At 56.2% G+C, this 17,371-nt stretch overlaps 1 protein-coding gene across 5 annotated transcripts in view; it reads right to left on the bottom strand.

Moving 5' to 3' along the window:
- Positions 1–17,371, bottom strand: part of OSGIN1 (oxidative stress induced growth inhibitor 1) — a 34,104-nt gene that overhangs the window by 2,213 nt on the left and 14,520 nt on the right. The window contains exons 1-5 of one of the 5 annotated variants that reach the window (XM_070451467.1): positions 8,541–8,675; positions 4,694–4,798; positions 3,265–3,401; positions 2,120–2,311; positions 1,815–1,906 (exon numbers count right to left, since the gene is read on the bottom strand). In XM_070451467.1, coding sequence (XP_070307568.1) covers positions 1,815–1,906; positions 2,120–2,311; positions 3,265–3,401; positions 4,694–4,760 — 488 coding nt within the window. In that variant the 5' untranslated portion in view covers positions 4,761–4,798; positions 8,541–8,675. Of the gene's footprint in view, positions 1–1,814; positions 1,907–2,119; positions 2,312–3,264; positions 3,402–4,201; positions 4,283–4,693; positions 4,799–7,348; positions 8,033–8,540; positions 8,676–17,371 lie in introns of those variants that run through there. The other 4 variants (XM_070451469.1, XM_070451470.1, XM_070451471.1 and 1 more) reach the window with 4 other exon arrangements.

Here is a 17,371-nt window from a genome sequence, read left to right on the forward strand (position 1 = left end):
AACTCAAAGGGAATCTTTTGTGACACATTGTCAATACAACCTGTCAGTAAGGACAAGATTGTAGGTGAGCTCAGATATCCCTTAAGGCCACTGCAGCCAACCCAACCCATTAGGCTGCTCCTGAAACTGGAACTCTGGAATTCACGGCTGTGGGCTGGTCATTTCTGCTCTTCTGTTTTAGTAGAAAGTGTTTTAAAGGGCTGTCCTAAGACAATGTTGCACCCAGGGTTCCTTATAATAATGCACATTGGAAAGAATGGAAGCTCTGTGACTGGGGAGTGGTTTAGGAACCGCAGCAGCACCATGAGGACAGGGGGTGCGTCTGTTGTGGCTTTTGGCTCTGACATCTAAGTACAAGGGCCGGTGTGTAGGAATGAGTGGAGCTGCCCGCCCCTCTCAGGAATGTTACATGGCCTTGTAACAGCATGGCTGCAGTCACTGTGTAATCACCATGTGAGATCCTTGTGACATAACGTTACATTTTAAGAGTAGGACAGAAAAGGGTGTGTCTACTGAAATTTACATTCCTGTCTGTCTGTTAACACATCACTACGCCAGCCTGGATGTCTTTCTACCACATTTGCTGGGGCAAAAAATTTTTGTGTCAAAAGGACAGACCATGAACTCTGGAGGGATGGAACAGAGTTTCCAGAGAGGTCAAGTGAGGTTTCCAGTAGGTCAACTGCCTACTGGGTGGCTGAGCACTGAAGAATTGATGCCTTTGAACTGTGGTGCTGAAGAAGATTCTAGGGAGTCCCTTGGACTGCAAGGAGATCAAACCAGTCAATCCTAAAGGAAATCAGTCCTGAATATTCATTAAAAGGACTGAAGCTGAAGCTCCAATACTTTGGCCACCTGATGGCGAAGACCTGACTCATTGGAAAAGACCCTGATGCTGGGAAAGATCGAAGGCAGGAGGAGAAGGGAATGATAGAGGATGAGATGGTTGGATGGCATCACTGACTCGATGGACATGAGTTTGAGCAAGCTCCGGGAGATAGTAGAGGACAGAAGAGCTTGATGTGCTGCAGTCCATGGGGTCGCAAAGAGTCGGACAGACTAAGAGATTGAACAACAGGCCCCCTGTCAGAACCTGGAGGGAGGAGAAAACATTCAAGGGCAGATGCCACCCTGAGCACTGGGCGACTTTACGCCCTGTGCCCCGGGATGAGCAGGGGCTGGCATCTGTTGTGACTCGGCTGTCTCTCTGGGGTGGTGAGAAGTGTGCAGTGTGGTCATTACGGAGCAGGAAGTGGGGGGAAGAGAACCCTCCGAGGTGCGGCAGTGCCGGGGAGGAGTGCAGGGTTGGGAGTCAGCTGTCGTTCTTTTCTCAGTTTTCAATTTCCTGTACTGTAGTTATGTTTCTAATGCAAAATCAATTTTAAAAAGTGCATCCGATTGATTAGCTGACTGAGAAAAAGAGACGGTTGCAGGCCAAGCTCAGAATATCAGGAGGGGCTGCGGGAGGCCAGAGGACTGGGGAGCCTGGGCCAGAGGCTCCGAGGCAGGATGTGGGGGGCAGGGGCCAGTGGTCAGCTCTCCTTAGAGTCTGGGATGCTACAGGGAGGCCCAGTCGAGAGTGAGAGGCAGGAGCACTGGACGGGGAGTCCCGGGGAGCCCAGCTCTGCTGCTTACCGCCTGTGCGGCCCTGGGCAAGTCCTTTCCCCAGCCCGGCCGCAGCGTCCCCCTCAAGGGCAGGCTTGATGAGCGGCCCCCACCCCCGCCCGAAGCCCCTTGACCTCTGGTTCCCGGTTCAGTGTCGGGGGCGGGCTTGGGTCTTCCCTGCTCACCGTGGCTTTCCAGGGAACCCTCACCTGCGCTTCTTGCACATCCAGTCCTTGACCTGCAGGTCGGGGAGCCCCATCCACTCGCCTTGGCTCAGGGTCACCATGGAGCCTTCAATGGACTAGGAGTGAAGGAGAGCAAAGTCCAGTCTCTGCTGGCCCCCAGCTGCCCCAGGGCTGGAGAGCAGGGGAGGCCTCAGCTGGGGCTGGGGGTGGGGGAGGGGAGGGAGGAGGGGGCAGTGGGGGGCAATAGGGAAAGGTGGGGAGGCAAGAGTCCTGACCTGCGTTAGGGAGGTTTGGCGCAAGTCCCCACACCCCGTCCAGGCCCCACTCACATGCCAGGCGCCCCCAGGCGGGTTCCGGCCCAGGACCAGATGGGGGACGGCTCGCTCCTTCTGGTGCCGCCAGGTGAGGACAGACTCCACGCTGCCCCCGAAGTCTGTGTCTGGGCGCAGGAGGGCGTCAAAGAGCAGGGCCACAGGGCTTTGGCACCGGCCTTCCAGGCCTTCGGACAGGTAGTCTAGGTCCTGGAGTTGGGGGGGCGGGGGAGGGCAGGTCAGAGGGGCCCCTGGAGGAGGGCCGCCTGGTCTCACCTTCCCTCCGTCATATCAGGGTGTCAGATGAGCTTGGGAAATGCTGCCTCCCCGAAGGCCATCACGCACGGCAGTGCACCAAAGGCTCTGACAAGCCCTGCGGCGGCATTTACCCGCTTAGATTTGCCAAACCCAGCGTCTCTCAGCTTTACTGGAGCACAAATGTTTTTCTCTGTGGATTGTACTGAGGGACGGGTGACCTGTAGGAGGCATTCCGGGAAATCCCTATCTAGACAGCATGGCGGCTTACTTCCTCATCCTCCAGCTCCGGGGTGGAGGGGCCCAGCTTGATGGATGCTGCCTGAAGGGGCTGCAGACAGAGTGACCTCCTGGGAGGTGAGGGGTGTGGAGGGGGGACTGGTCGGCCCTCCCGAGCAGGGGCTAGTAGGTCTGCAGTATCCAGGACTGGGGTCCTCAGCTTTGGCACTCGTGGCTCCAGGGCTGGGGGGCTCGTGCTGTGTGTGGTGGGATGTCCCGGCATCCCTGGCCTCAACCCTCTAAGCCAGTGGTGTCACCACTCTGGGCGTGACAACTGAAACTGTCTCTAGCTGGCCAAGCATCCCCAGGAGAGCAAAACCATCCTGGGTTTAGAATCGCTGGACGAGGGGAGGCGAGGCAAGCTGACGTCTTAGCTGCCACCCCTCTTTCCCTGTTTCTGTGGCCTCCCATGTCTCACACACGCATCCTTTTGTTTCTTGGCTGTGCCACGTGGCTTGTGGGATCCTAGATCTCTGTCCAGGGATCAAACTCTGAGCCCGACAGTGAAAGCACTGAGTCCTAACCAGTGGACTAGCGGGGAATTCCCACAAATGTAGCTTTTTTATTTTTGCCTGGGAGAGTTTCCCAGCAGTGGGGGTGTCCACCCCTGTCCCAGAGCTCAAGCCCACCTGGTCCATGATGGAGACCCCTGGCGCCTCTGAGAGCTTCCTTTGCAGCAGGGGGTGCGGGTGGATGGCATCCGGCCTCACGTAGGGGGTGTAGCCTGAGAGCAGGTAGGACAGGCAGATGCCCGAGGGACCATTGCCTGGGGAGAGAGGGCGCAGTCATAGGGCAGAGCGTTGGAGCCCCGACACCACCACCACCACCAAGAGCTCCACTTCTGATCTGTCTCGTTCCCTGATTTGCTCTTCACTCATAAACAAAAACAAAGCATCTATTAGCGCTGCACCACTTTAACAACAAGAAAGCTGTGGAAATAACCACTGATGTTTACTGAGTGCTTACTATGTGTCAAGCTTTGTGTTAAGTGATTTAAAAAAATTTTTTTTTTGATGTGGACCATTTTTAAAGTCTTTATTGAATTTTTAAAAATAATATTCTGTTTGATGTTTTGGTTTTTTGGCCTCAAGGCATATGGGATCTTAGCTCCCAGACCGGGGATCAAACCTGCTCTCCCTGCATTGGAAGGCAAAGTCTGAACCACTGGACCTCCAGGGAAGTCCCCACTGATTTTAACAACAAAATAATAAGGCTACCGCTGCTGTAACAAGCCTCTCTGTAGCCTGGAAGCCCATGCATTATCCCACTGAGCCAGGTGCACGCTACTTTTCCTCCTTTGCTGCGTGAGGATGCTGGAGCAAAGAGAGGCTGAGTAACTTGCCTGTGGTCACAGAGCGGCAAGACCGAGACCCTGAGACTACCAAGAACGAGCCCAGTCCTCCAGGACCGACTGTGTGGTGGGTTCGAGGGATGTAGAGAACATTGCAGCATGTAAGACGATGTGCTGACTGGGAGAGCTCGGGGGCAGGGGTGCTCCAGACGGGCACTAAAGCCACCCGTGGTGGGGCCGCCTGCCCGCAGGTCCTGATGAACCCCAGGACTCACCAGTGGCCCTTCGTGGGCAATTAACCTCGTGACATCACTTCTTATTTGTCCTTCTCTTATCTTGTGCTGTCCTGAGTCCTACTTATGGAGACAACGGTTAGGATGAACCATGTGAAATCGCTGATGCTCAACTGTCCTGAACTTACAAAAATGGCCATTTCACGTGGTTCAACCTGATGCTGGCCTGGAGGGCGGGGGCCTCTATCCCCCCTTTCTGCAGACCTGAGAGCAGGACACATGCAGCTGCTGTGTCCCCTCACTCAGGCACCCAGCGCAGGGGAAACACAGGCCAGTTGCCCACTTATCACCAGTGGCACACCCCCCAACCCTGCCCCCACCCCGCCGGGCAACCTCTCTAGGTCATTCTGCTCCAGCCTTGTGGGTTCCTGGAAGGACTGTTTGGAGTGATGTTTTAGAAACTGCTGAGCAGAGCGCTGAGTGGATGCTCCTGACCTCCGACCCCCCAACCCCCCTGCCTTGAACAGCACTCACCAATGATGATAACCGGGAGGGGCTCTGAGCTGCTGGCACCAAGGTGGTCCTTCCTCCGGTTGCTCATGGCTGTGGCTGGCGGGGGACGTGGGGCTGGCAGCCGACCTGGGGGCACAGGGGCAGAGGGGTGCTTGCTGAGCCTGGGAGTCAGGCAGTCACTTCCCAGCTGCAGGGTGACCTCCCGCTGGCCTCAGGGTCAAGTCCAGGATCCTCCCTGAGTCTTAGGATGATGCTCCCCTCTCACACCTACTACCTCCTTAAACAGGCCCAATAATGCAGGGCTCCCTCCTCCAGCCTGGTCGTCTCCCGCTCTCTGAGCCTCACTCCACACTCCCATCTCATCACGGATGGTAACGGTTGTTGTTTCGTCGCCAAGTTGTATCTGACTTTTGTGACCCCATGGACTGCAGCACGCCAGGCTTCCCTGTCCTTCCATCTCCTGGAGTTTACTCAAACTCATGTCCGTTGAATGGGTGATGCCATCCAACCATCTCATCCTCTGTCATCCCCTTCTCCTCCTGCCCTCAATCTTTCCTAGCATCAGGGTCTTTTCCAATGAGTTGGCTCTTTCTTGAAGCAAGCCCTGCCCAGCACGTCTGTGACCGCCACACCCCCACCTCACAAGCCAGCCCTCAGGTCTTCAGTGGAGCCTGGGCCTGGAGAGGCGCTTCTGAAGTGGTGACAATGGGCCCATTCCTGGACCTCTCTGGGTCTCGGTTTCTTCATCTGTGTAATGGGAATGATCATAGTCTCTACCTCATAGGTTTGTTGAGGGGTGGACACAGGGACACAGGGATGTGCTGTACATGGAGTACCGACCTGGAGAAAACGGGGGGAAGAGCCCAGGGCTCAGGGGCTGAGCTAGAACAGGCGGACATGCGGGAAGCCCGAGCATCTCGATTTGGAGAGAAATGCCTTTAAACCAGCTCGTCTCTGGAGCGCCAGCGCCCTCTGCTGGCCACAAGCCCAAATCACTCCGAGGGACCCAACCCCAGAACTTGAAGCTGCAGGTCTCTCCAGGTGAGTCCAGACCCACTTCTCCACGTCCCCCAAGAGCAGCTTTGCCTGAACAGTCCGCGCACACCTCTTGGCCTGTCGCCAGGGAGACTGGGGGCTCACAGCAAGTGAAAGGGTGGCCAGACAGCCAAGAGCAGCCGGGGATGGGGTCCTAGCATCACCGGCCTTCAGACTTCTTCCAGGAAAAAGCTTAAATCTGGATTTTTCTGTGAATTCCCTGATTTGGGAGAGTGGGCAACTGATTCACGTTTTTTGCAGATCTTGAAGGGGCTGAGGGAGCACGACCGAGGCCGGCATGTGACCTCTGATGTGCTAAGAGCAACAGTAACACTAGTGTCCCCCACCGGGCAGAGGGGTGGGGGACGGCCGGAGGGGCTGGCCGGAGGGCCTGGGTGTCGCTCTCACGGCGCCCGCCCGCAGCACTTTACAGTTTGCAAGGAGAGGAGCTTGCAGCTAAGCCACAGCATCTGGGCCCCGCAGGCATCCTGAGAGGCAGGCGCTGTCACCTCCGGCTGGCAGGTGAGCACAGGGGGGCTCGGAGGCAGCAGGGCGCCTCGGGCCTCACAGGGGGATGTGCCCTCCGGTCTCCTGAGAACTGCCTCAGTGGGGCCTGGGCCGTGAGCTGTGTCCCCCATCAGGGACCCCTTGGCCCACTCCACGCCTGGTTCCCTGCAGGAACCCTGCTGTCTGCCCTGGGGTGACAGCGCTGCCACACAGGACGACCAGCATTTCTGAACTTCTGTGGGGTGAGCGGGTGCTGAGCATGCCCTAAACACTTAACCACATTCACCAACTTAACCCATATTTAACTGGCTTGTTAGACATACTCTCACGACCGCGCCCATATTACAGATGGGAAAGCTGAGGCCAAGCAAGCATCTCACCATCCTGGACGGCTTGTGGGGAATTTGCCACAAGGTGTGCAGGCTGAACTGGTTTTGAGCCCAGGCTGCCCTGTGCAAGGGCCTTCTCACGTCCCCCCGAGGCAGTGTGACAGCGTGTGACAGAGTGTGACAGAGGCCCCCCCAGGCTGAGTGCAACTCTGTCCTGGTGCTGGTGTCGGGGAGGGGGGCCACGGGGCCGGTGCTCCAGCTGGGAGGGGACAGCGTCTCACTGACCTGCCAGCGGCCCTGGGGCAGGGGCTGTGGTTCCTAGAACACGCCCTTCACACAGCCGGGGCTACTGTCCTCACTGACCCTGGGAACACCAGCAACAGGACGCAGGTGACGTCCTCACCCTTGGGCGGCTTTCATCCTCACGGAACCCACTTTACAGACGAGCGAACTGAGGCTCAGGGCAGTGAGGCCACGCCCCCGAGGTTACAGAGCCAGTGGGTAATGAATTGAGAGTTTGGTCCCCGGACACCCCACAGCCCGCCACACTGGGAGGCCATGGAGTGCCCACCCCGGGCTGAGTCCTTCTCTGCTCTGTCCCCATGAATCCTCCCAGCACCAGTAAGAGGGGGTGTTTGCAGGAGCCTCCGTTTACAGACAAGGAACGACAACAGACTGCCCCGTCTTCACGCTCCCAGGAGGAAGAAGGCCCCATTCACCACCAGGGCTTTTGGACCCCACATCCAGTGCTCATGCCAGAAACTTCTGGATGCCACACGCGTGAGGTCACCACCCAGAAGCTGACCTGAGCGGTTACTTCCTGTGTCGCGATACACACAGGGCCCAAGTCCCGAGACTTGGAGCTCTCGAAACCTCTTCAGAACAACGCACGCTGCCAACTTTCCATTTGAAAGTGTAACTTCCTATTTCTCACACGCTGTTTAGTTTTGGGAAGCTGGGAAAGTCAGTTTCCAACGTCTCTCTGGTTGAAGATGGCAAATGTTGACATTAAAAAGGCCTTCGAGTTCACAGGAGAAAAGAAGTGCAAAAGAAATGGGAATAATCGCGCTGTCCCGGGCGTGGAGCATAGAGTTTGGAGCATTGCAATTTGTAGGGTTATTGAAGCTTAAACTGCTCTAAGGCTTAGGACACATGTATGGCTACATTTACTGAGCGCCTGTGGTATTTTTGCTCATTTCACTTTAATGACAACCCTCCTACCCCACTCCATGGATTTTTTTTTCCCCTTTCTGTTATCCCTATTGCCCAAAAGGAAAAACTGGGGTCAGGAGGGAGGTGTCTCTTCCAGGAATGTTGGAGACCACACCCCAAACCCTGCCCTGTGACACCTGTCGGAGTCCCCTCTGAGGAAGACGGCACAACAGTGCCCCTGGGAAAGTGCCATGAGGCTGGGGCAGGGGAGAATGGGGAGGTACTCCGTCAGCCCGAGTGCCACCTGCCAAGCACCAGGGTGAGCCCTTGGCCCCGGCGCCCACCCCGCGACACCAGCGCCCCCAGAGCCTCCCCCATCTGGAGCCCCAGGAGCTCTCCAGACCCTCTGAAACCCCACCCCTCATTCCCGGCACCCCCAACCCTCCTGTGAGAAGCCAGGTCCCGCTCGACCCTGGGGGCTCAGTCCCATGAGAGCAGGAGAGGCGGGGACCGGAGCGCAGCACCCAGGCTGCCCGCGGGACCCAGTGGCCTGGGCTGGCCACACCTCTCTTTCCTGCCTGGAGTAGCATCACGTGGGCTGGGGTGAACTCCCAGCAAGCCAACCGGCAGGGCAGCTGTCGGCGGAGGGTGCCAGGCACCTGGAGATGGGCATGGCCAGGAGGGGTGGGGGAGGATCTCGGGGGTTGCGGGGGGTCATGATGGTCGTGGGGAGCCAGGGTGGACCGCCCTCAGGACCGCCTGGGGTCCCCATGCCTGGCCTTTGGGCCCTGCCCCGGTCGGGCTACCTTCTCCCACCTCCCCCAAGCCTCGCCCGGGACACTCACCTGACTGGCCGGGGTGAAGGACACTGGGGAGCGCGGTCAGGCCTCTCGGAGAAACGGGGGTCAGGGAGCCGACGGAGGGAGCGGGACGCACATTACCCCGTGGGGATCCAAGAGGGTGCGAGAGGCCGGGAAGCCCGGGTATTTCAGGGGCTGGGAAGAGGCGGGCGGAGGGCGGGGCCAGGAAAATCACTTTCATAAGCGTGAGTCAGCAGGGGCCCCTGGATGAATGAACTTGCACACTTGAGGGCGGTCGGTCACGTTGCCAGCCTCGGGGGACGGCCTTAGAGGGCCCACCCCAGGGTGGTCCATGGCGAGGAGGCGGGGCGGACACCGGCCAGGCTGAGCCAACCTGGCCTTTCGCCTTTTAGGGAGGCGGAGACAGCCCCGCCCAGCGTACCATCAAGGCGGTCGCTTTAAGTGGAGAAAGCCCCGGTTCTGCTGGGGGTCTCCGCGCTTTGGGTCCTCTCCTGCCTCGGCCCCAGGCTGGGAGCCCCGCCCTGCCCCCTCCTGGGCGGGCTACCTCAGTTTCCCCGCCTGCGAGGGGGGCCAAGGGGCACCTCTCCTTCCTGGGTGATCGTGGTGTTTTGGTGATGGCATGCTTGGTGACTGTGCCTAAAACGAGGTTCATAGCTCCTTTTCTTCATTTTCCCCCCGTCTTTAGCCAGTAGCATTGCACACCTCACGTTTTGCTGATTCTTATGGATTTTATTATATTATCGTCTCTCCCCAAACCGGGATGTGGGTTCTGTATGGTGGGGGGAAGCATCTCCGAGTCTGCTCTGTCCGAAGTCTGGGAGGGTGCTCAGCACACAGTAGGGCGCTCAAGGAAGGAAGGTCGGGAGGGAGTGAGGACAGTGCCTGGCCTATAGCCTCAGTGCCTATTAACTTTGGTTTCATTTTTCGTGGGATTGTCACCTGCATCTTCTTCTCCTACCTGGAGACTTTCCTGCCAGCCCTGCCCTGTGAGGGGGACCGGGGTGTGTGTCATCCCACTACCGCTGGGACCAGGGTGAAGCCATGAGGCCCTCACCTTGTGTACAAAACTTAAGGGGATGCCCCAAACACTCAGTGATCAGGAAAAAGAGAATTTTGACGCAATTGAAAAAAAAAATCAAAATTAATGCCCAAATGGTAGTCCCCTGGCGGCCCAGTGGTTAAGACTCTGTGCTCCCAACGCAGGGGCACAGGTTTGATCCTGGTCAGGGAATTAAGATCTCTCATGCTTCATGATGCAACAACAACAAAAAAAGATTAAAAAAAATTAATGTCCAAAACCCGAGATAAACAAAACTGTTACAACTTCAGACAGAGGCAGGATCTCTAACCACGACATGCTGAGCGGTACTGGAACCTGCTGCAAAAATCAGAATGCTGATGCTGTCTTTATTTAACACTGATATTTTGTTCATCCTGGATTTTGGTGTTTTTGATATTCTTGATTTTTAAAAATATTGTGGGACCTCTGTGGTTAAGAGGCTACCTGCCAATGCAGGGGACACGGGTTCGATCCCTGGTCTGGGAAGATCCCACATGCTGCAACTCAGCTCGTGCCCCATAGCTACTGAGCCTGCGAGCCCTAGAGCCTGTGTTCTGCAACAAGAGAAGCCACCGCAATGAGGAGCCTGAGCAACGCAACGAAGAGTTAGCCCCCGCTCGCGGCAACAAGAGAAGACCCTCAAGCAGCAAGGAAGACCCGGCGTAGCCAAGAACAAACAAAGAAACAATAATGTTTAAAAAATAAAAACATTGTATGAGGACTTCCCTGCCCGTCCACTGGTTAAGACTTCACTTTCACTGCAGCGGATGTGGGTTCGATCCCTGGTCAGGGAACAAAGATCCCACGTGCCGAAAGGTGTGGCCAAAATGTAAACAGTAAAGAAATAAAGATATTGCATGAGCACACTACGTGCCTTGATGCCAGAATGCTTTGATGGCCCTTGCGTCTTGTACCCGAGGTGATGTCTGTGTCCTAGTCCTGGCCCTGGCAGCCGCAGAGGACCAGGGCCCTGCCCGGGGCAAGCACAGCATGGAATATGCAGAGGGGGACCGGGAGGGCGGGAACCGGGCTGACCACGGGGCTCCTGGGGGATGGGAGAGGCAGAGGGGGCACCTGGCAGGGAGGAGCAGGTGGCAAGGGTTTGAGGGTAGCGTGAGGAGACCCCAGGGTACCGGGACCCACGAACCACGTGACTGTCCAGGCAGGGCTGCACCCTCTGTGCAGTGGGGCGGGTGAGAGCTGGTTTCTGGGCTCAGCCCTACGGGCTGGGTGAGCCTGGGGGAGGCAGGGCGCCCTTGGGGCCTCCCCTTACCCAGGGGAGGTGGCACTCAGAGTCTGTTCCCCTGGGGTCGGCGGCGGCAGGCACGCGTGGGGCCATGTGACACAGCGGGACAGAACATGCAGGCAGGAACCCATGCTCCCTGGCGGGCCCCTAGCTCTACCACACACGTGCTGTGTGACCTTGGGCCCGTGGCCTACCTTTCTGGGCCTCTGTTCCAGGAGGCCTTGTTACCAAAACTCCCTGACACCCTGAGGTGCACCCCACACACCCCAGGTTCTAATAGGGCTTGCACACACTGGAGCCGTGACAGCAAACTGCACCCCGGCCCATCCCCCAGCTGTCTCCACTTTCCCACTCCAGGGCCCTGGTCTGCAACCCCCTGATGGTTTGGGGTGTGTAAACTGAGGCAGACAGAGATACTCCAGGCTCAGAGATTCCCACCCAGCGCCTGGTGAAGCGGGGAGGAAGGACCCTGAGGCTCACAACCCAGAGGGGTACCTGGGAAGGAGGTGGGCTCCGGGGACCCCCATCTCTGGGCCTGGCAGGACCTTACCCCCCAAGCTGCCCCGCCGCCCACGCTGGCCCTGACCCCTTTTCCGGAATTTGAAGATTTGCTGATGTGGGAGAACTGTGAGCAGGAGGTGGACTTTCTTCCCTGGCACCTGTTTACCTGACTGCAGATGATCAGAAATAAAATGTGTTGAGTTGCTGCCAGAAAGCTGGACCAAGACTGAGACTGATAATGTCCCAGGCAGACAAAGGGGCAAAGGTTAGAGGGGCCGCAGGCAGACAGAAAGAACACGGCGGGGCTTTGCAGGTTGGCTGAGGGGGACTGGTTCGCTTGGACTCCACTGGGCGCCCCGGTTCCTTTAGACTCGCCCTGCCCCCTGCTTGGCCGTGACCTCCCGTGGTTATTAAGCCCCTGAAATGTGAGCCTCCTCATTCTGATGTGCTCAAAGTACATACAGAAAATAAAAACATAGGCACCCAGGTAACTTCAAATTTTGGATAAATAAGAAATAAACTTTGAGTATGTCCCATGCAGTATTTGGGATATACTTATGCTAAAAATGTTTATTTCCATTGCTTAAAATTCAAAGTTACCTGGGCAGGCTGTATGACACCTAGCAAAATCTAGCCAGTAAGTATAAAATATACACTAGATTTCAAACTGTTAGTAAGAATGAAAAAAAAAAAAACCAACTAAAAAAGAAAAGGTAAAATGGCTCAATGACTTTTGTATGGATTCCAGGTTGAGATGAAAATCACGAAAAGCCTTTGGACATCCTGGGTTAATGGAGATGTATCATGGACACGAGCTTGTTTAATCAGGCTGTTGGGAAACGGGCAGTTACACTCACAGCTCTCACTTGGCATCGGTGGGACCCTGGTGCCTACCACTCGGGCAGACCTGGGTGTTCCAGGACGTTCCTGGGTTTAGCACCGAAAGCCTCACAGCGTTCCAGGAACTCCTCAGGCCTGGGCAAACTGGGACGGCTGGTACCTGAGGGCATTGCAGGGGGCGGGGCACCTCGCTTCTGAGCCGCGCTCTCCTGCTCTGGGCCCTGCAGCGCCGGGTGTGGGACTGGCGAGTTGGTAACAGCCGGTTCGGCAGCTGAGGGTGGGGGTGGGGGTAGGGGTGTGGGTTGGGAGGTGTGGGGGGAGGCTCAGAGAGGCCAATCTCGAGCCTGAAGTCACACAGCAGGTGTGGCATAACTGGGGCACGAACCCAGGGCTGTGACTGCAGAACCTGGGCGCTTGCAGGAAAAAGGCCCCCTACGGAGGAAGTGAGGAAGGAAGGAAGCCTGCTTCCTGTCTCAGACACAAAGGCATGGACCTCTGGACTCTCCTGGAGGGCCCCCCGTCTCCACAGCCACCCCCTCTACGAGGTGTGCACAAGGCAAGCTGTTTCAGGGAATCGGTGCAATCAATCTGTTCACCAGTCCAGTGAGGAAGGCACGGCACTGTTACTCTCCCATAGCACAGGTGAGGAAACTGAGGCCTGAGAATGTGAGACGTGGCCCCACGTTGTGGCCTGTGCCCTGCATCCTGGCGTGACCAGGCCAGGCCTGGCCAGCGCGTGACCGGAGAGCTAATATTTGCCCTGGCCGCTTACAGAGTCCTGTCGTGTCATCTACCACATTCCATCGATTCTCCCGATAACCCGCAGAGGTGGGCAAATATTTTCAATAACCAGTTTAGTTTACAGATGAGGAAACCTGGAGAGGCTTGCCCAAGGCTGCAGGGCAGAGAAAGGGGAGGGAGTTCAGACTTCAGTCTGGTGGTCCTGGGATACCGGGCGAGCGGCCAGGGCTCAGCGCAGGTTCACGGCCCCTGTAGTCACCGTGGACGCCGGGGTAGGTGGGTTCAAAGCGGGGGGAGCCTGTGCCCTGCCCTCCCACATGGAGAGACCCTGGAGGGTCCCGAGGAGGAGCTGGGGGTCTCCAGCCACCTTCTCTGCTTCCTGATCGTCCCCTCTTTTCTTTAAAAAACTGGAGGGAAAGGGACGGTCCAGTGGTTAAGATTCTGCCTGCCAGTGCCGGGGACACGGGTTTGATCCCTGGTCTGGGAAGATCGCACGTGTCACGGAGCACCTAAGCCCGTGTGCCACAGCCACGGAAGCCCTCGCGCCTGGAGCCCGAGCTCTGCAGCAAGAGAGGCCACTGTGATGAGAAGCCCGAGCACTGCAACTGGAGAGCTTCTCTGCAACTAGAGAAGAGCCCACGGAGCAACGAAGACCCGTGTAGCCAAAAAAAACCGCCAACACAGAAAAGTCTTGGCAGGGGAATGACTGTGTCTGCCCAACACTCAGGGTGGACAGGTCCAGGCTAGGGTGTAAAAGACTTCCACTCTGGAGTCAGACCAACCAGGGTTCTGGCTCCATTGCTTTAAGCTGTGTGATTTTAGGCGAGTGACTTAACCTCTCTGGGCTTCCATTGTCTTGTCTGTGAGCTGCAGACGGCAGAGCCGTGCGTCTCATCCCGGCTGCACGTCAGAATCACTTGGGAGGCGGTGGATTTAAGGACACCCTGACACCCAGGCCCCGGTCCCACAGACTCTGACGTCCCGGGACTGCGATGCAGAGGGACACGGGCCGTACCACCGGCGATGGCCACGTACAGCGGGGCTGGGGGCCTCTGTCCCTGCTGCTGCTGGGGGATGAGCTGAGATACAGCCCAGGAACCTCCTGGGCCCTGGAGGTGCCCGATACACAGGACTCCCTTCCAGACTGGCGGCCCTTCTCTTTGTAAACCACCTTCTTGACGCTGTTGCCAGAATAGCTGTGAGGTCTGAGAGAGAGGTAAGTGTTTGGAATAGCCAGGCCACCAGGAGAGCAGGGGCCAACTGGTGACCCAGGTGGGGCCTCCACCAACCGAACAGAACTGCGCATCAGCTTGCTTAGCCACTGTGACTTGGTTTCTCCGACTCTGACATTTGGATCCAATGGAAAAACTTGATGTTGACCACATCACCCACCCCCTGCCAATGGCTTTGCATCTAATTCTCTATGCACAGCTATCCCCGGAGCCTGAATCCCAATCCTAAGGGGAAACCCGAAGCAACAAACCCTGGCCATGACGGACATGGAGACCCACCAAGCGCTGATGTTCTGAGCAAAAGCTAGGTGACCTCCATGCTGGCCACTGAGAACGGTCCAGCCAGCGTGGACAGTGCTCAGAGGGAACCATTCTGCAGCCTCTGGAAATGACAGCTACTGAGCCTGGAGGCAACGTGCAAACCCTTTATGATAGAAACAAGGGGGGTTTCCCTAGAGGCTCAGTGGTAAAGAATCTGGAGACACGGGGCCAAATGCTGGCCTGGGAAGATTTCACATTACACGGAGCGACTAAGCTGAGCGCCACTGCTGAGCCTGAGTTCTAGAGCCCGTGAGCTGCAACTACTGAAGCCTGTGTGCCTAGAGCCCATGCCCTGCAACAAGAGAAGACACTGCAAGGAGAAGCCCAAACACCACAACTATAGAGTAGCCGCTGCTTGTCACAGCTAGAGAAAAGTCTGCACAGCAGACCCAGCGCAGCCAAAATAAATAAATAAAATCTAAAAAAATATTTGTTTTAAAAAAATCGTGGACCTGTGGGCAGGTACTGGAGAGGACTCAGGGAGAAAAAAAAAAAAAAGAAGCTAGAATGTTTGCCAGGGCCATGGAATTGTAGATGGATCTTTTCTTTTTTTCTTTTTTGGCTTCCTCATGATGCATGTGAGATCTTAGTTCCCTGACCAGGGATCAAGCCTGTGCCCCATTGCATTGAGAGCAGAGTCCTAACCACTGGACTGCCAGGGAATTCCTGTAGATGGATTTTTAGAATCTGAATTTTCATTATCTTTGTATAATCAATAATAAATAATCATCAGTTCAGTTGCTCAATCATGTCTGACTCTTTGCAACCCATGGACTGCAGCATGCCAGCCTTCCCTATCCATCACCAACTCCTGGAGTCTACTCAAACTCATGTCTGTCACATCGGTGATGCCATCCAACCATCTCATCCTCTGTTGTCTCCTTCTCTTCCTGCCTTCAGTCTTTCCCAGCATCAGGGTCTTTTCCAATGAGTCCATTCTTCGCATCAGGTGGCCAAAGTATTGGAGTTTCAGCTTCAACATCAGTCCTTCCAATGAATACTCAGGACTGATTTCCTTTAGGATTGACTGGTTGGATCTCCTTGCAGTCCAAGGGACTCTCCAACACCACAGTTCAAAAGCATCAATTCTTTGGCACTCAGCTTTCTTTATAGTCCAACTCTCACATCCATACTTGACTACTGGAGAAACCATAGCTTTGACTAGACGGACGTTTGTTGGGAAAGTAATGCCTCTGCTTTTTAATATGCTGTCTAGGTTGGTCATAGCTTTTCTTCCAAGGAGCAAGCGTCTTTTAATTTCATGACTGCAGTCACCATCTGCAGTGATTTTGGAGCCCCCTAAAATAAGGTCTCTCACTGTTTCCATTGTTTCCCCATCTATTTGCCATGAAGTGATGGGATAAGATGCCATGATCTTAGTTTTCTGAATGTTGAGTTTTAAACTTTTCCACTCTCCTCTTTCACTTTCATCAAGAGGCTGATAAATACTAATTGAATGAATGAATGAATCTTGTTTCCATGTTTTCCTTATACTTTAAAAAAAAAAATTCTTTGGCTGTGCTGGGTCTTAGTTGCAACATGTGGACTCTCAGTTATGCCCTGTGGCATCTAGTTCCCTGACCAGGGATTGAACCCGGGCCCCCTGCATTGGGAGCGTGGAGTCTCAGGCACTGGACCAACAGGGGAGTCCCTCCGATAGATTCTTAAAAGATTTTCAGCATGAACGGCCACCCTCCACTTTATATCAGGTAGATACAGGTTGGCATGACTTGGCCAAAGTTGAAGATGGAGCCCTGTGGCATGCCATTAGAGGCCCTTCCAGCAGCAGACATGGTTCTATCATTGGCACAGCAGAGTGAAAAGGGCCCTGTCTGTGGAGTCAGAGACTCTGGGTTGCATCTCTGGAACGTTGCGAACTGTGCATCCTTGGGCAGCTTGCTTCACTTCTCTGAGCTGCTGTCTCCTCGTCTGTAAAACAGGGGTGTCTACCTCTCAGGGTGGCTCATTGCTTGGCACATGGTGGGTTCTCAGTGAACTGTGGACACCCCACCTCTGCCTCCACCATCTGGACATCTTCACTCTGAGCAGAGTCATTTTCTGATCATTCAGGCCCCATTTCCACCCCTGCCCCCCCAAACATCCCCTAAGCCAGTGGTTCTCAAAGTGTGGCCCCTGGACCAGCAGAAGCAGCAGCACCTGGGACCTTATTAGAAATGCAGGTTCCCTGGCTACCCAGGATTCACTGTGTCAGAAACGCTGGGGGTGAGCACAGCGGTCTGCATGGTCACAAGGCCTCTGGGTGACTCTGAGAACCCCAGCCGTCCACACCGTCCTCCGGACTCATCTGCCGGCCCCACAAGACAAAGGAATGACGGTCCTCTGACTTGACCGCTCCTGGAGGGGCCGGGCTGCGTCCCGGGGCCCCTGCGCCCTTCTCCCCCCGGCTGGTAACCAGAAGCAGTGTGCGATCTGGGGCTGGCTGTGAGCAGGTGCCCCCTCGCCGCTCAGACACCTGGTGCCTGACCTTGAGCTCTGGCCAGCATCCCGTGTGTCCTTCTGGGCCGCGTCCCAGGCCCCCAGCACCCTGAGCGGTGGTTTGGCCAAGGGCTGTGACCTGCCCCTCCTCCGAGCTTCCGGGCCTGCCTGGCAGGTACGTGGCTCCTTCCAGCCCGAGTTCACTGTCCAGGCAGATAAGCAGCCCCGGGGAAGCCAGCAGCTGGCACCCATTGGCTCAGGACAGCAGCAGCATCACTTTCCTTGTTTCTTTTGCCCCACGTGCTGCTAAAAAAAAAAGCCCTGTTTGCTGTCCTTATTGGATTTCACAAAGCCTTCAGGCCTGGCCTTCCTGGACAGCAGTGGGGTCAGGGCCTTGGGCCCGAGCTGGACCTTTCCCCAGGGACCGGCTGGGCTGGGGGCACAGTCCAGGGGCGCCTCCCACGTTTCTCTGCGGAGT

Source organism: Odocoileus virginianus, chromosome 20 (assembly GCF_023699985.2).
Source record: "Odocoileus virginianus isolate 20LAN1187 ecotype Illinois chromosome 20, Ovbor_1.2, whole genome shotgun sequence".
In the NCBI taxonomy this organism is placed as follows: Eukaryota; Metazoa; Chordata; class Mammalia; order Artiodactyla; family Cervidae; genus Odocoileus; species Odocoileus virginianus.